The 22,073-nt window shown below is 39.8% G+C and overlaps 1 protein-coding gene across 2 annotated transcripts; it reads left to right on the top strand.

Annotated features, from left to right (window-relative positions):
- The first annotated feature begins 4,134 nt into the window (after positions 1-4,134).
- On the top strand, positions 4,135-20,313 carry trappc11 (trafficking protein particle complex subunit 11). 2 transcript variants are annotated; one of them, XM_053323404.1, is made up of 30 exons: positions 4,135-4,269; positions 5,663-5,891; positions 6,027-6,196; positions 7,258-7,328; positions 7,848-7,962; positions 8,763-8,862; positions 9,021-9,094; positions 9,264-9,360; positions 9,477-9,610; positions 10,519-10,660; positions 10,754-10,847; positions 11,003-11,082; positions 11,471-11,549; positions 12,427-12,481; positions 13,125-13,270; positions 14,356-14,417; positions 14,804-14,936; positions 15,159-15,289; positions 15,581-15,706; positions 15,781-15,974; positions 16,058-16,206; positions 17,087-17,208; positions 17,442-17,561; positions 17,654-17,719; positions 17,967-18,123; positions 18,259-18,370; positions 18,505-18,596; positions 18,669-18,802; positions 19,629-19,796; positions 19,909-20,313. In XM_053323404.1, exons 2-30 carry the CDS (start codon positions 5,685-5,687, stop codon positions 19,951-19,953), a joined length of 3,375 nt encoding a protein of 1,124 aa, XP_053179379.1. In that variant the 5' UTR covers positions 4,135-4,269; positions 5,663-5,684; the 3' UTR covers positions 19,954-20,313. The 2 variants fall into 2 exon arrangements, with proteins under 2 accessions (XP_053179379.1, XP_053179380.1); XM_053323405.1 differs by lacking the exon at positions 4,135-4,269 and adding an exon at positions 4,378-4,458.
- The last annotated feature ends 1,760 nt before the right edge of the window (positions 20,314-22,073 follow it).

Genomic DNA, 22,073 nt, shown 5'->3' on the forward strand with positions numbered 1-22,073 from the left:
ATCTATTTGCTTTAGGAGAGCGGAGAATAGACAGGAGAATTGCTCCTGAAGTTACTAACTCAATGGAAAGGACAATAAAGCTGCCAGGCAGTAAATACAACACCAGTCAGTAACATAATATTGTCCTGGAGCTAAAAGTGGTTCCAGGTGGTTGGAACTGAATCATTTACAGACTAAAATAAACCTTAAACTCCCTCATTTTACAACTTCAAGAGATTTGAATGTAGTATCATAAATCACATTCTTCCTTTTTTTTTTCTTTTTTTTCTTCTCTCTGTTCAACTAAGAATAATTCTGTATCAACATTTTAGCTGTCAAATATACAAGTATGCACAATCAATCTCCAACAGTATCTGGCAAGTCAAGTCGAGCTGTTGATGCTGACCTTCAGAAACTCACTGTTTAATTTAAAATATGAGAAAACATTTAACTAGGAAGCTTTTAATCTTAATCTGTCAATCTACCCGCCTTTAAAACACTACTTCATTATCATCATCCTAATCATCAATCAAACTGCATTAGCGTCACCAACACTCATTATCAGCATGTGTCTAGATGTATCACAAACAAAGACGTGATAGGGATCCATCAATTTGTTTAGCTCTCTGTAAGAAGGAAATCCAACATCACCTTATCACTTTTCCCTGTATTTATACTCCAAACATGTGATCACTGCAGACTGCCAATATGTCATTTGTATTCTTTACTATGTAAAAACCTCAATCAGTCCTTTTGTCCTACGTTACATTTGTCTGTGTGGATCTCTAAAGTCCAAAAATCATCCAATTCCGTCCAATTCAATTCAAAATTCAAGCAACAAAAGAAAATACAAAATATTCCATAGCTCCATAACTTGTACACACATAAGTTCAAAGTGTATTACTGAGTGGAAATTACAGATTGATTCACAGTCAAATATGAAGATTTCTTCAATAAAATATGTACAAATGGACTTCATGCTCTTATTGTGTATGCCTTGCCAGTTGAGGAAAAATGTGCATCCATGTTTTGTTCTTTTCCTCTCCTTAAATTATGCACAATGTAGCACACAGTAGACTGGGCTATATACAGTATGTGTTCATGGTTGAAGTGATATATGGATGTTTTGGCTATTTATTGGAGTACATATTAAAGACTGATGATCTTATGAACTGCTAAGTCTCCCATTCAACTCAACATAATATTTGTTATAGTTAATCCATGGTAGTAAAACTTCTGTGCATAGCTTCCTTCTTACAGCATGTACTATATCAGGAATACATCTGATAAATATTTGACTAACTTCCTGTGGGAAGGCTGGGAAGTCTCTTACTGCGTTTTCTCCCCCTAGGCTTAAGCCTGTCATCTGTTAATGTTTCTGTCCATGAAAGTGTCCACAACCTTATCCAAAGGTCATTAAAAGGCCCAGAGTCTCTCAGCATCCACCACACCAACTCTACTTCTACCTTGCTGCTGACCTTTAAGGAGGTTTTATTGGGATTTATGGTTGTGGGTTATTATCACCCTCCTGTTATATGGTGTGGAAAATCACTCACACCAGATATCATTGGGAAATGATATAATTTATGACGTATTTGCTATACATCTATTTAAGCATCAGAGTGCTCTTTATTAATTAAATTGTCGCAGTTCTTTAATTCGGCTTACACATCATTTCGCACAAATTATATAAACATGTAATATACTTAACATTTTAGCAGGGTTTGACCGACTGACATAGGCGCGTTTTTTCTTTTTTGGTGGAACACTTAAAGTGACATGATAAACATAATTTAAAGTTTAAATTGTCTTTTTTGCACTACATTAAGCCAAATGTAACAGTGTAAAATGCCCTGCGTCTAATTATGAGAAGACCTGCCGTCAAGTCGAAGAACATCTATAAGTGCGATTTTTTTGAATGGAGTTTGGTGTGGACGTTCATGCAGGAGAGAGGGACCACACCATCACCTGCCGTATCGCTCATTGACTGACTGCATTATCCTGTCCTGATCCTCCCCATCCAGCCAATAACACCATCATCTTCATCACTACAGGCAACTTGCGACCACCTTAAAGAAAGCGGGCTGATCACTCAATTCAGCAGGAGACCTTATCGGCTCGCTGAAGGTTAAATTCTTGATGAGTCAGGGGTTTAAAGCACCAGAATAAAAACACAGAGACATGAAGCCAGTGGTACTCACCTTCAGTCAGGCAGGGACACATGGAGGCTGGGATACTGTCCCATGGCTTCAGCCTTACTCCGTGTCCTCTGGCTGGAGCATGAGGATGCGGCTGTGTGCGAACTGAGGGGGGCAGGATGACAGGAAGCCGGGAGGCATCTGTCTCTCTGCTCCGTGAGGCTCTACTGTACCTCTGATGCAAGTTGGAATTTAACCTTTGTTTATGCAGAGAGAGGATCAGCTGAGCTCCCTGCTGCCTGCTTCACATGGACTGAACAATTCTGCTGTGCCCATCTATTTTATTAATAGGCTTCCCTCTGCACCTATTCACCAGCACACAGTATCTTTTTCAATGTAGTCATTATTTATTGAAATAAATGATGATCCTTATGGTGCAAGGTTGCAATAGCTTATTTAAAATAAGTATCAATATATTTTCTATCAATCAATTAAATCGATTAATCATTGAAATCACTTTGACTATGTAGACTATGACTCCCTGAGCCCTAACCAAGATACTGATTTGAAGTTGTGTAATGTTTTATATCTTTGCCTTTTTTTCTTGTTTCTTGTTTTTTCTATAACTGAATTATCGAAAGACTGGCTATTTTATATAACAATGATTATTTATTGACTATTTTAAGGCAATTATTTATTTTAGGACACTTATTGATTTTAAGACATCATGTATTATTTTAAGACAACTGGGGTGCTGCTATATGGAATACTGCTGAACTTACTTTAATTGTATTGTTTTATCAGTGCGATGAGGATAATATATATATTGTATTGTATTCTATTCTATTTTATTCTTTTGAAATTCCTGACCCACCAGGAAAATTAATTCATTGATAAAAAACCAAGAAGACCTTAAAAAATCAACTGACAGAAGGACAGGACTGAGAGAAAAAGGTATAAATACAAACCAGTCTGCTACTTCAGCACCATGGACAGTACCATGGCTTTATCAATACACAGCTCAGTTAGGCTGCTCATATTTCAGAGCTGTGATTAGGGCCATATATTTGGACTTGGACAAACCTCAATCAGATAAAGGATCAATATATCAGGTGGACTAGACTAATATATTCTACTAATCAACTCTTCTGTCACTGCTCTCTCTCTCTCTGCCAGTAAGGATGGAGAGGGGGATGGCAGGTTAACAAGGGGGATGCATTTTGGTGATTTTGCTGATGGATTCATATAATGGATTTTTGTATGTTGATCTCAGTAATGATTTCTGTATGTTTAATGGGTTCAGTGATTGAATGCACATTTTTTTCAGAGGTGGTTGTTATAAACGGGGTATTTTACTGTTTTCAGGCCAAAGAGCCAACAAATTATCTCATGATAACACTATCACAGGATCTGCTGAAAAGTTGGTGAACAGCTGCAGTCTGTCACCACTGTGTGGCCCTGCCTTCTCTTCCTGCCTGTTCTCTGTGTGAAACAGAAAGTAACCTTCCAGCACCTAACTTGTTGCTGGACTTTGTGTGCTCCAGATCTCATCCCCCAGATATAATCTCATTGGCCTGTACAGTGATACTCCTTATCATGTTGCTGAATAATCCAGCATGGTGTGCACTTTACCTCCAAGGTTTCATCAGCAATAATCATAGTAGCCTTACTACTCATAACATAATTACAGTCCAGCTAGATTGACATTGTTACTCCAGCTTTTCATGGCAGATGCAATATTGACAGATAAGACATACAAGATCTCTCATCTCTATGCATGTATGACATCTGAAGATTGCAGATTTCTTTGTATTACAGGATGGCATATGAAGAGATATTATTATTGATGTTATTATTATCATCATCATCATCATCATCATCATCATTATTATTATTATTATTATTATCATATTACTTTTGCCTTTCTTGATCAAAATCTTTTATGTAGTCAATAGTTTGTGAGGCAGAGCTTTAATTTTGAAGACGAACCGGAAGCTCTATTGAAGTTCCGCCGCAGGCAGCTAGGTGGCTAGTTTGTTGTTGCTTTAGCAACAGCTGCTAAACTAGCTTTTATTTTCTGCCTCTGTGGAGTCTGACACATCGGGGACTAGCTATCGGATGGTGACCAGCGCTGAGACCTGTCTGAAACGAAGTAGGCAGTCTTAAACGGAAGCTTATTTGCTAGTCAAATTTGCAACGTCGCCCACCAGCTAACTGTTAACCTTAAGCCAGTTCTATTAACGTTGAACCGCAGTGCTCAGCTAACAGCTAGCTGCACCTAGCACCGTCACCAATTCACTTGGAGCCATGAAACTGAGATGTGTTGTTGTTAAATGAATTCGTGAGTTCATGCATTTGAATAGTTTTAAAAAAGACGGCTTTATAATGAATGCTAACATGACAATTGCAATACCATTAGTGTTAGCAGAGTTAGGTTATCTCACTTCCGCTTTCGTCGTAACGGCTTCTGTAACGTTAATCACTGTGAGGTAGTAAAGCTTAGCTCACACAGAAACTAAATATTGTCAGCCTGTGTTTGAACGTATAGCAAATTTCTATATGAATTCCACACGTCTCTGTGTCAGTGTATGTGTTCAGGCCGGCGGGATTAAACAGTGGAGCCTAAAGCTGAACAATGTAAACAAGTGTGTGTCAGATAGTGAGCTCAGCTCTGCTAGCAGCTGGTCTTGTGACCTGTACTTCCATAAAGCTTGTGTCTGTGTAGGTTTGGTGGCTGTAGAGACAGTTATATGTTGTTATTCATACTAAATGATGATTGTATGGGCAACATGAATTGTGAGACAGGGAATGCTTTTTAGTTAAATAAAACAGTGTGTGGGATTTTGTCTCCAGCTTGTAGAAAAAGTACTGCAACTAACAGATACTTTCAATATCGATTCATCTGTTCATCGTGTATCGATTCATCATTAATTTTCTTAATGAATTGATTTGATTGGTTCAGAAAATGATGAAGAATATCAATAACTTTTCAACAGCCAAAGATGATCCTAAAATGTCTTGTATAGTCCTGACTTGGGCCTGACTTATACTGGATTTTTGGGGCTGATACTGATATTCACTGTGAATTTAATCATTATTATCATTATATTACATTCCTATTTATAAGAAAACAAAAAATACAAATGTATGTATATACTAAACTTGAATTAAATAAAAGGATCAAATATACATAAAACACTGCCTATATACTGTAAAAAAACCTGATGCATATTGGACAACATTTACACCGATACTGATATATCTGTTATAGGTCAATATTGGCTGTTAATATCAGCTGACTTATATATCGGTCAGGCTCTGAAGATATCGTATCATTAGAAGATGGAACCAAATAATTTTAGGAATTCTCTTCTTGAAAAATGACGTTCACTTATTAAAATAGTTGCCCATTAATTGTTGTCAACTAATCGATTGATCGTTGCAGCTCTAGAATTGAATCAACTGCTTTAATCTTGACGAACAGAAACAGAATCTGAGTATAAAGTATATCTCATTTGAAGGTGTGTTGGCTCTGTCTCGTGCAGGTGTGTCCACTGTTGAACCATCATGATGGCGGGTTCCCAGTGGGAGCTTCCTCCAGAGCTATGTTGTCGGCCCATGGCCTTCGTAGCCCTGACCGGTCTGGATGTGGTCTACAACGCTGTGCACCGTGCCATCTGGGACGCCTTCTGTGCCAACCGGCGAGCTGACAGAGTCCCTATCTCTTTCAAAGTGCTCCCAGGAGACCACGAGTACCCCAAATGTCGCACCAAGGTGAGCGGAGGTTCAAATACAATATAACATCCCAACAAAACCCAACATATGACATGGAATTACATGGGATAAACAGTTGTAAAGTCTTCACGCGAGTGTCTCTAAACATGTTTTGTGCTTTGTCTATCCGTGTAGAGAACCTCCTATGAGTGGTACATTCCTAAAGGCATTCTGAAAACAGGCTGGATGAACAAACACCTGAACCTGGTTCCAGCTCTGGTGGTTCTCTTCTATGAGCTGGACTGGGACGACCCGCAGTGGAAAGAGAAGCAGTCTGAATGTGCCACTAAAGTGGAGATCGTCAGGTATGTGGACATGTCATTACTCTACAGCAGGGGTGTCAAAGATCCGGCCAGAACCGGCCCGCCGAGGGGTGCACTCCGGCCCACTTTCCTTCCTGTGTTCTTTTTCTTGCTTCCATCTGTCCTTCCTACCTTCCTATTTTCCTTTCTTCGTTCCTTCCTTCCTTTCATCTGTCCTTCCTACGTTCCTTTTATCCTTTCTTCGTTCCTTCCTGCCTTTCATCTGTCCTTCCTACCTTCCTTTTATCCTGTCTTTGTTAATTCCTTCCCTTCTTCCTTCCACCTGTCCTTCCTCCCTTTCTTCCTTATGTCCTTCCTTCCATCTGTCCTTCCACCCTTTCTTCCTTCTGTTCTTCCTTCCCCCCTTTCTTCCTTCTATCCTTCCCTCCATCTGTCCTTCCTCCCTTTCTTCCTTCTGTCCTTCCTTCCCTCTGTCCTTCCTCCCTTCCTCCCTTTCTTCCTTCTGTCCTTCCCTCCATCTGTCCTTCCTACCTTTCTTCCTTCTGTCCTTCCATCCATCTGTCCTTCCTACCTTTCTTCCTTCTGTCCTTCCATCCATCTGTCCTTCCTCCCTTTCTTCCTTCTGCCCTTCCTTCCCTTCTTATTTCCTTCCTTCCTTTCTTCCTTCCTTCCATCTTTTTAATGATCTGGCCCACATGAGATCAAATTGGTCTGTATGTGGCTCTTGAATGAAAATGAGTTAGACACCTCTGCTCTACAGGAAGGGTTGCATTGTCTGATGGTGAGATAGTGTTTCACCAGGCTTGTGACAACAACTTGTGACATGGATTTTAAGGATTAGTTAGTTTCACTTCAGAATTTGCAGCTGCCATCATCTGTGTCCTCTGCAGCAGGGTAAACAGTGTTTCTTACTCCATGTTCACTAACCTCATTCAGTGACTCCAGCACTGAAATAGTATGTGACAGCTGTCATACTGGAACAATAAACAAGCAAACGATTGGGAACAGACTGTGCTCTGTACAGCTGACTGTCTCCTGCAGATCATCACCAGCAGAAACAGAGCTGCACTCATCTTGTGTTGTGTGTTCCTTTTTATTTGTAGGACCAGTCTTCAGGGCAGGAACACCAAGGTGGCCGTGGTTTTAATCCAGAAGAAAACACCTCTACCTCCAGGTATTTCATTATGTCAGCTCATGAGCATGTATCATAAACCATACATCTATTTTTCATTTATTCAACTATTTCATAAACGATCAGGAGCACACCAGGCTTGACTCATTTAATCAGCTGATCTCAGTCTTCAGACAGTTGATTGATTGAATCGTGTGCTCTTGATTGGTTGAAACAAAATCCTTCAGACACACAACCCTTTATGGAATAGTTTGGACATGGCTGACCTACAATATATCCAAATCTCTCTCCCTGAATGGCAGCAGTACAAAATATGTATTGTGCATCTATTAACAAGGGTCCCATGTGACCTAGATAATCTAAAATATTTGAATAGTTTTGCCAATAATGTAAAAAATCTATTAAAATAAATCCCAGATTAATGAAGCCAAACTAGACATTCTTAACAAAGTACTGTGTGTGTGTGTGTGTGTGTGTGTGTGTGTGTGTGTGTGTGCGTGTGCGTGTGTGTGTGTGTGTGTGTGTGTGCGTGTGTGTGTGTGTGTGTGTGTGTGTGTTCAGGGGAGGATCTCGTAGCATCAGAGAGAGCAGCAGCTCTGTGTAACGCCTGTGATCTTTCTGGCAAGAGTCTCTTCGTACTGCCGCACACCGACCACTTAGTGGGCTACATTATAAGGTACAATAACTCATTTACATATTGTTACATAAATGTTGTGTTTTTTTTAGCTCTCCTCTTGTCAAAATTGTCCCGGTGTGGTTTGACTGTTTATAAAGCATAAAGATATAAATTATCACCCAATTCTGTGTTAGACCCTTTTACCCAACTACATTCCAACTTATTACTACAGATTGTATACTGATGTTTTAGAAGTTATGGTCAATAGACCTCATTTAAATGAAACTATACCTCAGTTTTGAGTTAACGCCTGTTGTCCTCCTGGGTCTGATGGACAACAGGATGGTTAATTTATTCTTATGAATTGCTAATTTTTCAAATGGCATCCAACATTTGTCTCTTTAATTAAGTCTAATTGAAATGTATGTTTTATATGCAGAGTTTTGTCTTGATTCATTTCGATGTGATTTTGCACACATTTGTCCAGAGCTGCAACTAACCATTATTTCATTATCAATTCACCTGCAGATTCATTTCTCAATCAATCGATTATTTACTGTATAGAATGTCAAAACATAGTGAACAATAACTGTTTTAATTTCCTACAGTCAAATGTGATGTCTTCAAATTTCGTATTCATCCAAGACACACAAAATATTCAATTTACTGCTATATTACTACTATATTTCAATTTGCTATCATACAGTATCACAAAGAAAAGCAACAAATCCTCAAATTTGAGAAGCAGCTTGAAAACTGACTAAAACAATGAATCCATTATCAAATAGTTTCTCATTCATTTTCTGTCGATCATTAGCTGACAAATCCTTTTCACTGTATTGTCCTCTGTGGTTGTGTAGGTTGGAGAACGCTTTCTACGAACACGCTCAGACGTATTACTACACCGAGATCCGACGAGTCAAATCACACAAAGAGTTCCTCAACAAGACGACTCATCAGGTAAGAACGGCACACTGGAACCAATGAAAACATCTCTGTAAACGATCACAGTACGACTTCAGTTTCTATGCGTGTACAGATTAATCCTAACTTTTAAATGCCTCCTCTTCCTCTCCTCTTCTCATCACCTCTCCTCCACCTCCTCCTCGTGTTCCCAGCTGCTGTTCGTCAGGCACCAGTTTAAAATCGCCTTCTTCAGTGAACTGAAACAGGACACTCAGAATGCTCTCAAGTAAGTCTGAGCCCAGAAAACCATCCCTCCATGTTTTTTTCCCTCTAGCAGTTTCAAATAAATAAATAGTCACCAGAAAATCTGCAATAAAATGAAATGTGTGCTACCTCAGTTTTTTATCATCAAAGTGTGTAGTGTCACTTCAGAGGTGTGTATTATGTGTGTGCAGGTACTACAGAACTGCTTACAGTCTCGTCCATGAGCTCAGAGCCCACGAGACCAACATGCTGGAGATCAAAACTATGGCGGGATTCATCAACTATAAGGTCTGTTTGTGTCTGAGAGAAGAGTTAGACTTAAGCTTCAAACAGAGTTAAATGTGAGTCTTCAGTTACACATCATTACAGCACCTCACCTCTACTCTCTCTCTGTCTATCTTCAGATCTGTCGTCTATGTTTCCAGCATAACACTCCTCTAGATGCTATCGCTCAGTTCAGGAAGCACATTGACCTGTGTAAGAAGAAGATCGGCAGTGCTGAGCTGGCCTTTGAGCACGCAGCCTGGATGTCTAAACAGTGAGAGACACACACTGTATTTGAGCTTCAACATTCATTTACTTTTATTACTTAACTACACAAAGGTTGTATAAAGAAGTGTATTTTGTAGTCTCTTTATACTACTCTTTCTACTCAGAATCACAACTCAAGTTGAAACACACAGACTAACATGCAGTATGGTCCAGTGCATTTCCACTGATCTATTGATTATTTGATTAGTGCAGGTACATGGATTCAAATATTTTGTAATTTAGTATGTTTTTGGCCACCACACATTTAGTAACATGTAAGAGGACTATGAATGACTTCTGTGATAAATCTGAATACATATATTTTTATTTACAGATATTAGCTTTCTGTCACAGCCCTAATATGAACATAAGTGTGCTACAGATGCACCAATATCAGTATTGATATTGGATATTTTGTTGTACTCAAACAGCTGGGTCAGGTATCAGTTGCAACAAGTCAGCTATTATATAAATAAATAACAATTTAGTATATTTATATGTCGTTATTAATACATTTTGAAAATAGAGATGAAACAACGTGAGTCTCATTTACACTATATTACACATCATTTTAATCAAACTTTATTTCTATAGCAGCTTTCATACATGTTAATAGAGAATAAAGTGCTTCACAGTTAATTGATAAGTTGATAATAAACAATAAAGAACAAATTAAAAAAAAAAAACTGAGACCAATGCATGCAAGAGGAAATAATGTTTAGAAAATGTAAATAAAGTAAAAATAAATAAGACAAAATAAAAATAAATACAGAAAATCTTATTAAGATAGATAATAAGATGACCCTCATTTTATTTTCACATTTTAGCCAGAACCTCGATGTTATCACTGAGACTGTTTAGTCTCCAGCTATCATCTAACACCATGCTGTGCGCTCCTCTGTGTGTTTCTGTCAGGTTCCAGTCTTTTGGCGAGCTGTTCGATGAAGCCATCAAGTTGGGTCTGACAGCCATCCAGACTCAGAACCCTGGTTTCTACTACCAGCAGGCTGCTTGTTACAGCCAGGACAGGAAACAAATGGCTCAGCAGCTCTGCCAGGTGATCATACTTCTCCACCAGTAATACCAGTAATATAATATATAATGCTTCGTCATGAATGGTTGTGACACTGGTTGATGATTATTATTGTAGGCTGGAGCGACTTATCCCACCCCTGATCCTTTGGACACCCAGAGTGGAGGTCTGGACTTCTACGGCCAGAGATCCTGGAGACAAGGACACCAGAGTATGCACACACACACACACACACTTTGTCTAGTTCCTGATTAACAAGTGTGGGATGACTTCATTTTGACTGATGAATAAATGACCCAGAGTCTTTGACAAGCAGTTAGAAGCACACTGGTGACACGTTGACTTTATTGATTGTTGTATCTGCAGGTATTGATCCTCCAGACGCAGAGAAAGAGAAGACGGGGATTCTGGCCTTGCAGATTAAAGAGAGAGATGTACCACATTCTGTAAGTACACACACACACACGCACGCACGCACGCACGCACGCACGCACGCACGCACGCACGCACGCACGCACGCACGCACGCACGCACGCACGCGCGCGCGTATTGCTGTACCGGTATGTTAAATATTTTATGTGATTACAGCACTTTTCAAGTCATTCTGATGTTTTTTGTGTATAGATAATTTAGACAAACCTTGTGAATATTGGTGCAGCTCATGTATATAACAGCAGCGCTACAGTGTGTGTTTTTTTTTTAATACACCAGCAGAGGGCACCCAAGAAGTTAATGCACAATGGCTTTAAATACCAATCACGTAGAGATATCTTAAACCCAACATTGAAACAATCATGCTATCATAATACAGTTCAATGTTCTCTGTCCCAACAGGAGCTGATCATAGCCCTCCTCAGCAATGCTGTCGCCCAGTTTAAGAAGTACAAGTGTCCTCGAATGAAGAGTCACCTGAGTGAGTAACATTTCTATATGGTTGAATACACTGCAGTTGGATGTAAGGCTAAGTGATATGGACAAAATCCAATTTCATGATGTTTATGACCAAATACTTTGATATCAACATTGTGACAGTATTGTAGTGATGACTGTCGGTGCTTTCACAAAATACTTACTATATGAGATTAATCATCAGTAAATGTGAGTAAAGGCAAATAATAGAACAGCTAGAAAAATTAGGTAAGTTTAGAAAATGACTACTGAATTTCAGCCTTTAAAAGTAGGAAAAGACAACACTTGCCAGAATCACAATATCCAATATCTGGAACCATATTTAGTCGCATATCACCGTATTGATATAATATTGGTATATTGCCCAGCCCTAGTTGGTTGTGTTTGATGGTCTGTTTTATAATCACTTCATTTAACATCTGGTCCCATCATGTAAACATTTTTGTATCATACAGCCACACTAGTCAATGAAGAGTTGAAGAGTTTGAAAATGATAAAAATGTGGAGTTGTGGAATAAAAAAGACATGAGGATACCAGATCTCTGTGGCCAGCTTCTCCTCTCAGCTGGAGGTTAGCAGTTTCAGGCTACATTAGCTGCTGCTAGAATAACACACCAGAATCTTTGACTCAACTATCAGGTGTAAGCATAGTAGAAGAACGCCTAGAATAAAAGACATCCATCATAATCCATTTAAAAAGAAGAAGTGTCCATCAGGGGTCTGGAAGTATTAAATGAGTGAAGGGGAGCTAATCTAACCATTCTTTTCATCAAGAATGTCACACACACTCATGCTAATAGAAGAGCAAATGACTTTTAGCATTGTGTCTCTTCTCTACGTGCTTCCTGTTTTAAACCTTGTCTTCATTCTCTGTCACTCAGTGGTACAGATGGGAGAGGAGTACTACCATGCTAAAGATTACACCAAAGCCCTTAAGTAAGTCAAAACACACTCTCTGATTAACTTATGGCGCTTTTCCACTGCACGGTTCCAGCACGACTCGCCTCGGCTCGCCTCGACTTGTTTTTTTTTGCGTTTCCACTAGGGATAGTACCTGGTACCTGGTACTTTTTTAGTACCTGCTCTGCTGAGGTTCCAAGCGAGCCGAGCCGATACTAAAATGTGACGTCAACACACTGCCGGCCACTGATTGGTCAGAAGAGTTGTCACTGGAAGAGTCATGAGCCGTCCCACACAAGAATCAAACCCGATTTAATACCAACAACAGCGTTACAGCCATACGACTCAATTTAGTTGCTTTGTGTGTGACAGAAAGTCACATACAGCAGCAAGTACACCATCGCCTCCATGTCCTCCATTGTTTATGTGTTTGTGTCGCGTAGAAAACGAAGTCACAGCAGTTTCACGCAGCCGTGCTATGACGACCCCGCCCACGTTGAGTAGGTACCTTTGTGTAATGGAAAAGGTCGTTCCTGGAACCGAGCCGAGTGGAGCCGAGTAGTGCTGGAACTGTGTAGTGGAAAAGCACCAATATATAAGGTGATTTTGCTGTAGATGTCATCTGTCATCTGTCTGTAGGCACACTTACTTACGTGAATGTGTGTGTGTGTGTCCTCAGGCTGCTGGACTATGTGATGTGTGACTACCGTACAGAGAGATGGTGGGGTCTCCTGACAGCCATACTGACCACAGCTCTGCGCTGTGCTTACCTGATGGCCAGTGTTAAAGATTACATCATATACTGCATGGAGCTGCTGGGCAGAGGTAAGCACTGACATCACAACCAAATACTCTGCTGTAATTGGCTCATCATTAACCTCCATGTCTGATGTGATAGATGAATAGCAGCTTTTTAAATCTGTGATTATATTGAATATATTTATAATTATCCAGACTTTTCTACCTGTATTTGGAACTCAAAATGTGATCAATTCAAATCTGCCTTTTTAGACTCTGATTTACTTGAACATGAAATGATTATTATGACAGTTTGAGCAGATTCCCCCTGTACACAAGTGTGAATTATCTTGTATTATCAGCCTCTCAGGTTTCATTAGAGTTGCAATTATATTTAAATGTATTTCTTTAATTGCAAAATAAAAGGATTTATATTTGTTTTCAGGCACAAATCACAATAAAAACATGAGAATCATACAATAACAAACAGATCAGTTAAATCACATTGAAAGGCAGAAACACAACACAAAGTCATTCTAGATCCTGATTAACTGTAGATGAGTTGAATTGTTATCTAGAACACATTGATCAGTGTTGTATGTTTACTGTCCCTGACCTGTAAATATTTGAAAATATTATATTTGGTGATCCATTTTCATAAAGAATGCTTAGCTGTTTTTATCTAGAGAAAAAGGGAAGGAGATAGGTCTTCATGTCTGGAACTGATGATACTAAAAACGACATTTTGGCTGGAACACTGATTTTTATAGATTTTTATGTATCTTATAAATCTTACTGAACTCCCTTTTTGCTGATGACACTGTATCTTGTTTTATGGACCGCTCTGATCGCTCAACTCTTTTAGATTTAATTGAATTTAGTGATGAATGTACTCAGTCTACATGCAACTGTTTGATGATTTGCTTGGTTTTAGATCAGCTGCTTTGTATGACCTGCTGGTTTTAATTTGGCCCCATGTGAAGCTTAGAAAAGTGCTCTATATATAAAGATTATTATTATTATTAACAATCTACAGCTTCAGTCCAGAAATAGTAAATTCTCTAAACCATAAGTAGCTCAACACTAACTATATACTTCCAAATCCAAACACAGCAGGCTTTAATGCTGCAGTATACTCTACAAAGTAATAATATATTGATCTTGTCTCATAGCTTCAACACTGAAGGAGGAACAGAAGTCCAGGATCGAGAAGAACCTCCTCAAAGTCCTGATGGTGAGTAAATATACTCCACCCGACTGAACCCAACACGTTCAATAAATCAAACAGCCATCCAGTGGATTCTACAGGAGGGTTTATGAGGTCATTAAAAACAACCGCAGAACTGTTAAAGTCACAGTGTTTAGTGCAGTGAAGTGGAACGTTATGATTGAGGTGACACACACACACACATTTATTTGAATTTATTTAATCATTCTCTTCTTTCCTCCCATCCTTTTATTCCTCCCTCTCTCTCTCTCTCTCTCTTTCTCTTTCTCTCTCTCTCTCTCTCTTTCTCTTTCTCTCTCTCTCTCTCTCTCTCTCTCTCTCTCTCTCTCTCTCTCTCTCTCTCTCTCTCTCTCTCTCTCTCTCTCTCCCTCTCTCTCTCTCTCCTCCATCAGAACGAGGTACCTGAAGCTGAGCCGGAGTGTGACCCCGCCTCCTCCACCTCAGCCAAGGCTCTGTGGAACGACCGCATGGCTTTATCAGGATCCAATGAGTTCAGCATTGAAGTGCAGGACTACATACCGTTCAGTGAGTGAATACTCTCACACACACACACACACACACACACACACACACATACACACACACACACACACACACACACACACACACACACACACTCTCTCTCTTCACCCAGAGGAAATGTTCATTTGTCTTTCTCTATAAAAGTACATAGCTGCATTTCCTGTGTTAGATTGTTCCAAGTGTATGTGATGGTGTTTCTAAGCTTCCTTTCCTCTCTGACTCCAGTCCAGTGTAAGGCCAAGTTTCTGTCTCCCAGTTTCCACGTCGACCAGCCCATCCAATTACAGGTGTTCCTACGAGCCGACTGTCCTCATCCTGTATCATTCAACAAGCTGGCTGTCAGCCTCAGCAACCAGGTACACACACACACACACACACACACACACACAGACGCAGACAGACTGGCCACACATTTTCATGCACAGTTCTAATATGATTGGATGTAATAAATAGGCACAATGTCTTTTTCAGCCGGTGTGCTCCATGTTTTAAAGCCAGCAGTTGGACAAATGTTATGTAGCAACAGTTTTTAAACATTTAGACAAAAGTACAATCTTTGGAAATGAAAAGACAAAATAAAACAAAACATTCTGGTATTTTTCTGTGTTTGTGTGTGTGTGTGTGTGTGTGTGTGTGTGTGTGTGTAGGAGTACAACCAGTGGTGTGTGGTGGAGTCGTCAGGTCAGGACAGTATGAGTCTGTTGCCGGGGAAAACCAAGTGCTACAACTTCAGTTTTGTAGCGAAAACAGAAGACGTTGGAAAGAAGATAGAGGTGAGGCAAAATCTGTGTGTGTATGTGTGTGTGTGAGAGAGACTTGTACTGACTATATGTGTGTGTGTGTTCAGATGACAGGCATAGAGGTGATGCTGGGCAGTGACAGCGGCCGCTGTGTGTTTCTGAGCTGGAGAGGGGCGGGCGGAGACGCAGCCTCTACCCACGAGGCCTTGCAGGCCAGCAGGTCATCCCGTCGATGGGGGCGGGGAGCTGAGGCACGTCAAGAGCCGGACTGGGACAGCCTGACCATGCAGCACAGTACCATGTAAGACTAGGCCCCACACACAGTAACATGCATACATTACTACTGTATCACTTATTATGTGTTTGTTCCTGTGTGACGTTCAGGATCATCTCCAGAGTGCCAAAGATCTCTGTCCAGCTGAGCCACCAGCCTCCTGTACTCAATAATGAAATGTACTGCATCAGCCTCACCGTCCAATCACAGGAGGAGGGCGTGGCCAAGGACGTTAAACTGACAGCAGGACTCAAACCAGGTACACTGACCCGAGAACAGCAGATTTTTACTGATCAACCAATCACAGTGCTTTAAAGGCGGAACTACAGGATCACCTGACTGATCCAGTTTCACAGTTTACTCTTAAAGGATTAGTTCATCCCATTGGGAAATGATTTTACCTTTCCAAATATACTAATCTCATGTCTGTGCATTAAAGGACAAGTTCAACATTTTGGGAGTTACATCATAGGATTGATACCACTCTCATGTCTGTACAGTAACATGAAGCTAGAGCTAGCAGCAAATAAACTGATTTCCCAAAATGTTGAACTTTTCCTTTAAGCATGGAGCTGGAGTCCAGATGTTGTTAGCCTAGCTTAGCATAAAGACTTGAAGCAGGGGGAAACTGCTAGCCTGACACTGTCTTAAGTTAAAAAAGACACCTACCAACAGCTGTAAGGCTTCATGAGTATATTATATCTCGTTTATTTAATGTGTTAACAAACCAAAATGCAAAAACAGTAATGATATGCATGCTGGAACTCTTTCTCTCTGTCCAGTAGTTGTTACTTTCACTATTAGAAAGGAAGAAAGAAAGAAGGAGGGAAGGAGTGTGTTTCCCAAAATATGTAACTGTGCATTCGTAGTTGTCTGTCTTGCAGAATAAATCTCAAATGATAGCTTTATGTGATGTAACATTTTATCTAACATCTCAAATATTGACGTTCCTGTACACACCAACATCTTTGACGTTTCACCTCGCTGTGTGTGTGTGTGTGTGTGTGTGTGTGTGTGTGTGTGAGAATTATATCTGGCCCTTTATTATTCAGCTACAATCATATGAACTGGACAGATGTTATTTAGTGTGTGGCATATCAGAAGCTTTTACAGTTCATTGTCTTGTTTGCTGTTTTCAGGCCAGGACGCCAATCTGAGCCAGACCACACACGTGACACTGGACGGCCTGAAGGTGTGTGACGACAACGCTCCTGCTCTGCTCCCTGACATACCTCTAGGAGATCTGAAACCAGGAGAGAAGGTACACACACACACACACACACACACACACACACACACACATACTCAAATACACTGACATGGACAGATTGTAAATCAACTCTTAAGATAAACTCAATGATTCATTCCACTATCTATGGTGTGTGTGTGTGTGTGTGTGTGTGTGTGTGTGTGTGTGTGTGTGTGTGTGTGTGTGTGTGTGTGTGTGTGTGTGTGTGTGTGTGTGTGTGTGTGTGTGTGTGTGTGTGTGTCTAGCTGGAGAAATGTGTGTATGTGAGATGTGTGTCGACCGGACCACGAGTGTTCCTCTTCCATGTGGCCTACAGCATCGATACGACTGTGGAGGGACGGCAGATCATCTGCAAATGTCATAAGGTAACGTTCATCCAATGTTACATTTGTGTTATTATCATGTTTTTTAAACGTTTTTCTTTAAAAAAAACTCCTCATGTTCTATTGTCTCGCAGGATGAAACGGTTACCATAGAAACAGTGGTCCCATTCGAGGTGTCTGTCAAGTTTGTGTCCACCAAGGTGTGTAAACTGCATGATGAAACATGTGTGTTAACAGTTTTTAGAGACAGTTTACCTTGAGAAAAAAAAAGAAAATAAGAGAAGATAAATCACACCAGCTACAAGTTTTAAATGATGTCATTTTCACACTGTCTGAAAAGAAAGCACATTCAGACTGTTGTTTTACTGGCTTGATGGTTGGAGAGAGTTGTATAAAGCAGTTCTATCATCATCGTGTGTGTGTGTGTGTGTGTGTGTGTGTGTGCAGTTTGAGCCTCTGGAGCGGGTAGCAGTGGACATTCCCTTCCTGTTGATGACAGACATCCTGTCATCGTCTCCCTGGCCCGTCCTGCTGGCCTCCTCCTCTCTGCAGCTGATCACCATGACCAGCAACACACCACAACTTCAGTCCCAGCTCGAGCAAGGTAGATCACTACATAGGTCCACAGCTGTTTAGTTACACCAACACAATCAGGGGTAATGTAGGTGCCAGATTTGACAAAGAAGAATACTATTGATTATAATGTGTGTGTGTGTGTGTGTGTGTGTGTTTTTTTCAGTGGTTCTGCAGACAGACGAATGTGCCAGTGAGTGTTTCTGTCTCCGATGTCCACCAGTTACCAACGGCAACAACACTGCTGCTACAGGACAGTACCTGATATCATGGAGGAGGTAGACACACACACACACATACACACACACACACACACACACACACACACACACACACACACACACACACACACACACAGCAGCTGATGATTGATGATCAGAATGATTGTGACTCTTTACTTGGTGCTCCACAGACAGTCCTCCAGTCCAGAGAGTCCTCTGATCCAGACTACTGTCACTCTACCTCATGTCCTCCTGGAGTCTGTCCCTCTATACATACACGCTGGTCAGTACACACACACACACACACACACACACACACTAGCCTTGTAGTAACATCTCTAATCTTCCGGTGTAGATTTACCTTCCTTTGGGAGAGTGAGAGAGTCTCTTCCAGTGCGTTACCACATAGAGAACAGGACTTCTCTGGTGCAGGAGGTGGAGATGGCTGTGGAACCCTCTGATGCCTTCATGTTCTCTGGACTCAAACAGGTACAACTCTGCTCTCTGTAGATAAAGATTTGATAAAGAAGTGAGGATGTGGCTGCATTTCTATTCTTCTTTGGTTAGTGTAACTCTTTTTAAATGTTAAAAATATGATATATGTGAAATAAAAAATCAAAGAAAGCCTCACAGACTGAAAGTATTACTGAGCAAATAACTTCATCATCAGCCTGAACGACTTTTTTAAGTTTCTAACATTAACATTTTAACATTAGCAAGTGTGAAAAAAGGCTCTGACATACTTCTAACATTAAAAAATGAGATATGATATTACAATCTGTTTCATGTGGTTTTATAGAGTTAACATAGATGTAGCTAATACGTATAGGTAATAGATGTATATGATTGAGGTCAGGTTAGAGTTAGTGTGTTTACACTGAAGCACATAAAGTATATAGGTTACCATGTTTATAATTACATCCATTATACACATCACTTAGAGATTACTTCCTGATCAGCTGGTGGATATAAAGTAGCTTAGCTTTTGATTCTCAGATGCTCTCAGGTTTTTAGCTTTCACAACATCATAAAAGAACTTAACAGAGAAACAGTTGTCAGTCATAAAGCTGTTCATATGTTTAATTGTATGCTTTTATTTAACACTCACACACGTTGTGTATAAAGCATGTGTTCATTTTTGAGAAGTTATGTTAGATCTCTTTATTTTAGGAATTTGATACAATTGTTGCTCAAACATGTATTCACTGTAAAAATTAAAAACATATATTTGAGTAACAAATACATGATGGACAGATACATTTAAGCTGTGTGTGTGTGTGTGTGTGTGTGTGTGTGTGTGTGTGTGTGTGTACAGGTGCGTCTCCGTATCCTCCCTGGTTCGGAGCAGCAGATGTTGTATAATTATTACCCGCTGATGGCCGGTTACCAAACACTACCACAGCTCAACATCAGCCTGCCCCGCTGCCCCACCACCAACACACACACTCTGAGACGCTTCCTGCCCCAACGGATCTTTGTCAAGGTAACACACACACACATACACACCACTGAACACAACACCTCAGTCATTATCATCTGTATAAAAAGACATTCAACATTAAACAAATGCTCACGTTTGTCCTCTCTCTCCTCAGCCTCAGGGCCGACAGCTGGACGACGCCTCCATCGCTGCGGCTTGAGACCAACACACACACACAAACACACAAAGTGTTAACTGTAAATATGAGAACAAAGCAACATTGTGCAGGTTGTTTTAGATGTATGATTCCTCACAGGTGACCATATTAACACTATTTGTTTCACATTGTTGTGTAAAAAAATGAAAATAAAACACACCTGGAAAACTGTCTGTTCTTTCAGATTGGGAGATTCCAGTGTGTGTGTTCAGAGTGAGTGTGCCGACTCAGCTGATAAATGAACTTGATACACTGATGTTTCATTTAACAGGAAAAATTATGTATGAATCTGATGTGACCTGTATTAAAATTTTGGGTAGAGTGTAATACATGAAAAGTGAATGTGATGAAAGTTTAATTAAATTGAAGCTATGTAAACTTCCCGTGTCTCATTTACATGTTAAACACAGACTCATAATGATGAGTTTGTATTATCCACAATGCATTGCACCACAGAAACAAAGGTAGTTGGTAATGCAGCTTTTCTGATAACTCCTCAAAACACACCAGAACATTTTAATGCTTAGAATTAGAAATGTAGTTAGCTGCAGGTTTCCCCAAAATTCTCATTTATGTGTTTTGAGTGATTTCACTGCTGCTGTTTGGGCTTTTTTTTGTGCTAAATCGGGTGATGCTGGATACAGCTCATCCCAAAGGTGCATCCCAAATCTCTTAAATTGTGTCTTTCTCTTATCTTAGTCCCTTCCATCATGGATGCCTGGAGAGATGCAAGGAAACCACTTAAGGAGAGAGGAGACGAGAAATTATGATTTTAGACACATGACATTATGACTTCACAGCTGTGTGCATGCAGTAGTTTGATGCATTTACTGATTGCTTTGATTTAAAATGCTCTTAAAGGGTAAAATAAACATTCACTGTGGCCTTCACTTCACTTGTAAGTGCACAAACTACACTTAAGAGCAGTTGATTGGGGTCAGCTTGTGCATTTGGGGACAAAAGTGGGTTCACACACTGGAAGAAGGGGAACTGGTGTGTTTAGACAATCACTGAGCAGTCAACAACAGCTGCATACTTTACTATTCTTCTACTGACTCCACATTGAACTGAGTCGTCCATTCACTGAGCTTTCATTTGAATATTAGAATTAATATAGGACTAGTATCTCTCTCTCTCTATATATATATATATATATCTTTTATAATATCACAAGAAAACTGGCTTTAATATATAAAAGCTTGTGGTAACTTACAGTTTTGGCTGATTAATCAGAATGATCAATAATTAAGTCATAATTCTGATTTTAAAAAATGTAGAAACTAAGTTCTAATTCAGTGATGGTATTTAGATTTGTAACATACGTTTTGAAATTGTACGATATGAAAACAAATGAACTGAAAACGTTTTTAAAGTGACAACACAGCTGATGAGAACATTAACCCTTAGACACTGTTAATCTGAGGAGGAGAACTATGTTTCTGTTATAACTTTATTAAAGATAATGCTTATTAAGTGAAAATGAAAACACATTATGTTTGATTTCAATAATAATAACAAAAATTTACTGTATTTTTAGAATTATAGTATAGATCTGTGACTTTTAAAATGTCACAGAAGAATAATCTATGTATTTTTTTTTGTCATTTAATAGTTTAAATTACATTGCAGTTGGTTCATTCATGAGTTAAGCGTTGCATATATTCTGCCACCAGGTGGTGCTGTAGTCAGTCAGAGCTGTTGCTCTCGATACAAGCTGCGAGAAGTAGAAGAAGCTCCATCGCTCTGCATTTGACTAGCCAATCAGGCTCAAGTCTCTGTCGGACTCGCGATAGTTCAGGTCTGGATTCAAACAGTGGCGGTTGGAGCATTTGTCAGAAATCTGTAGACACAACACCGACACGGTAAATATTGACATTTCTCTATTCCTATATTTTGTTTATTTTATGGTAACGTAGTCACTAACCTCAAAGAAAAATATTTAATGTGTGTTTGATGATAATACTTGGAAACGTTAACTTCAAGCGCCATTATTGTCGCCTCTGTTTAAAGCAGACGTAACCTGTCTGACTGGACACTAACGTTAGCTTAGTAACATGTTTTAATAAGAGTTACGTTTCCATTAACGCTGATGGAAAGTTACTTATTCCTTTACTGTAATTAAG

The sequence above is a fragment of the Scomber japonicus genome, chromosome 8 (assembly GCF_027409825.1).
Source record: "Scomber japonicus isolate fScoJap1 chromosome 8, fScoJap1.pri, whole genome shotgun sequence".
In the NCBI taxonomy this organism is placed as follows: Eukaryota; Metazoa; Chordata; class Actinopteri; order Scombriformes; family Scombridae; genus Scomber; species Scomber japonicus.

Coding starts and splice junctions, on each gene's coding strand:
- trappc11 (XM_053323404.1), top strand. CDS start 5,685: ATGATGGCGGGTTCCCAGTGGGAGCTTCCTCCAGAGCTATGTTGTCGG. Junction 9,361..9,476: donor CGGGATTCATCAACTATAAG/GTCTGTTTGTGT, acceptor GTCTATCTTCAG/ATCTGTCGTCTATGTTTCCA. Junction 18,124..18,258: donor TCAGTCCCAGCTCGAGCAAG/GTAGATCACTAC, acceptor TGTTTTTTTCAG/TGGTTCTGCAGACAGACGAA.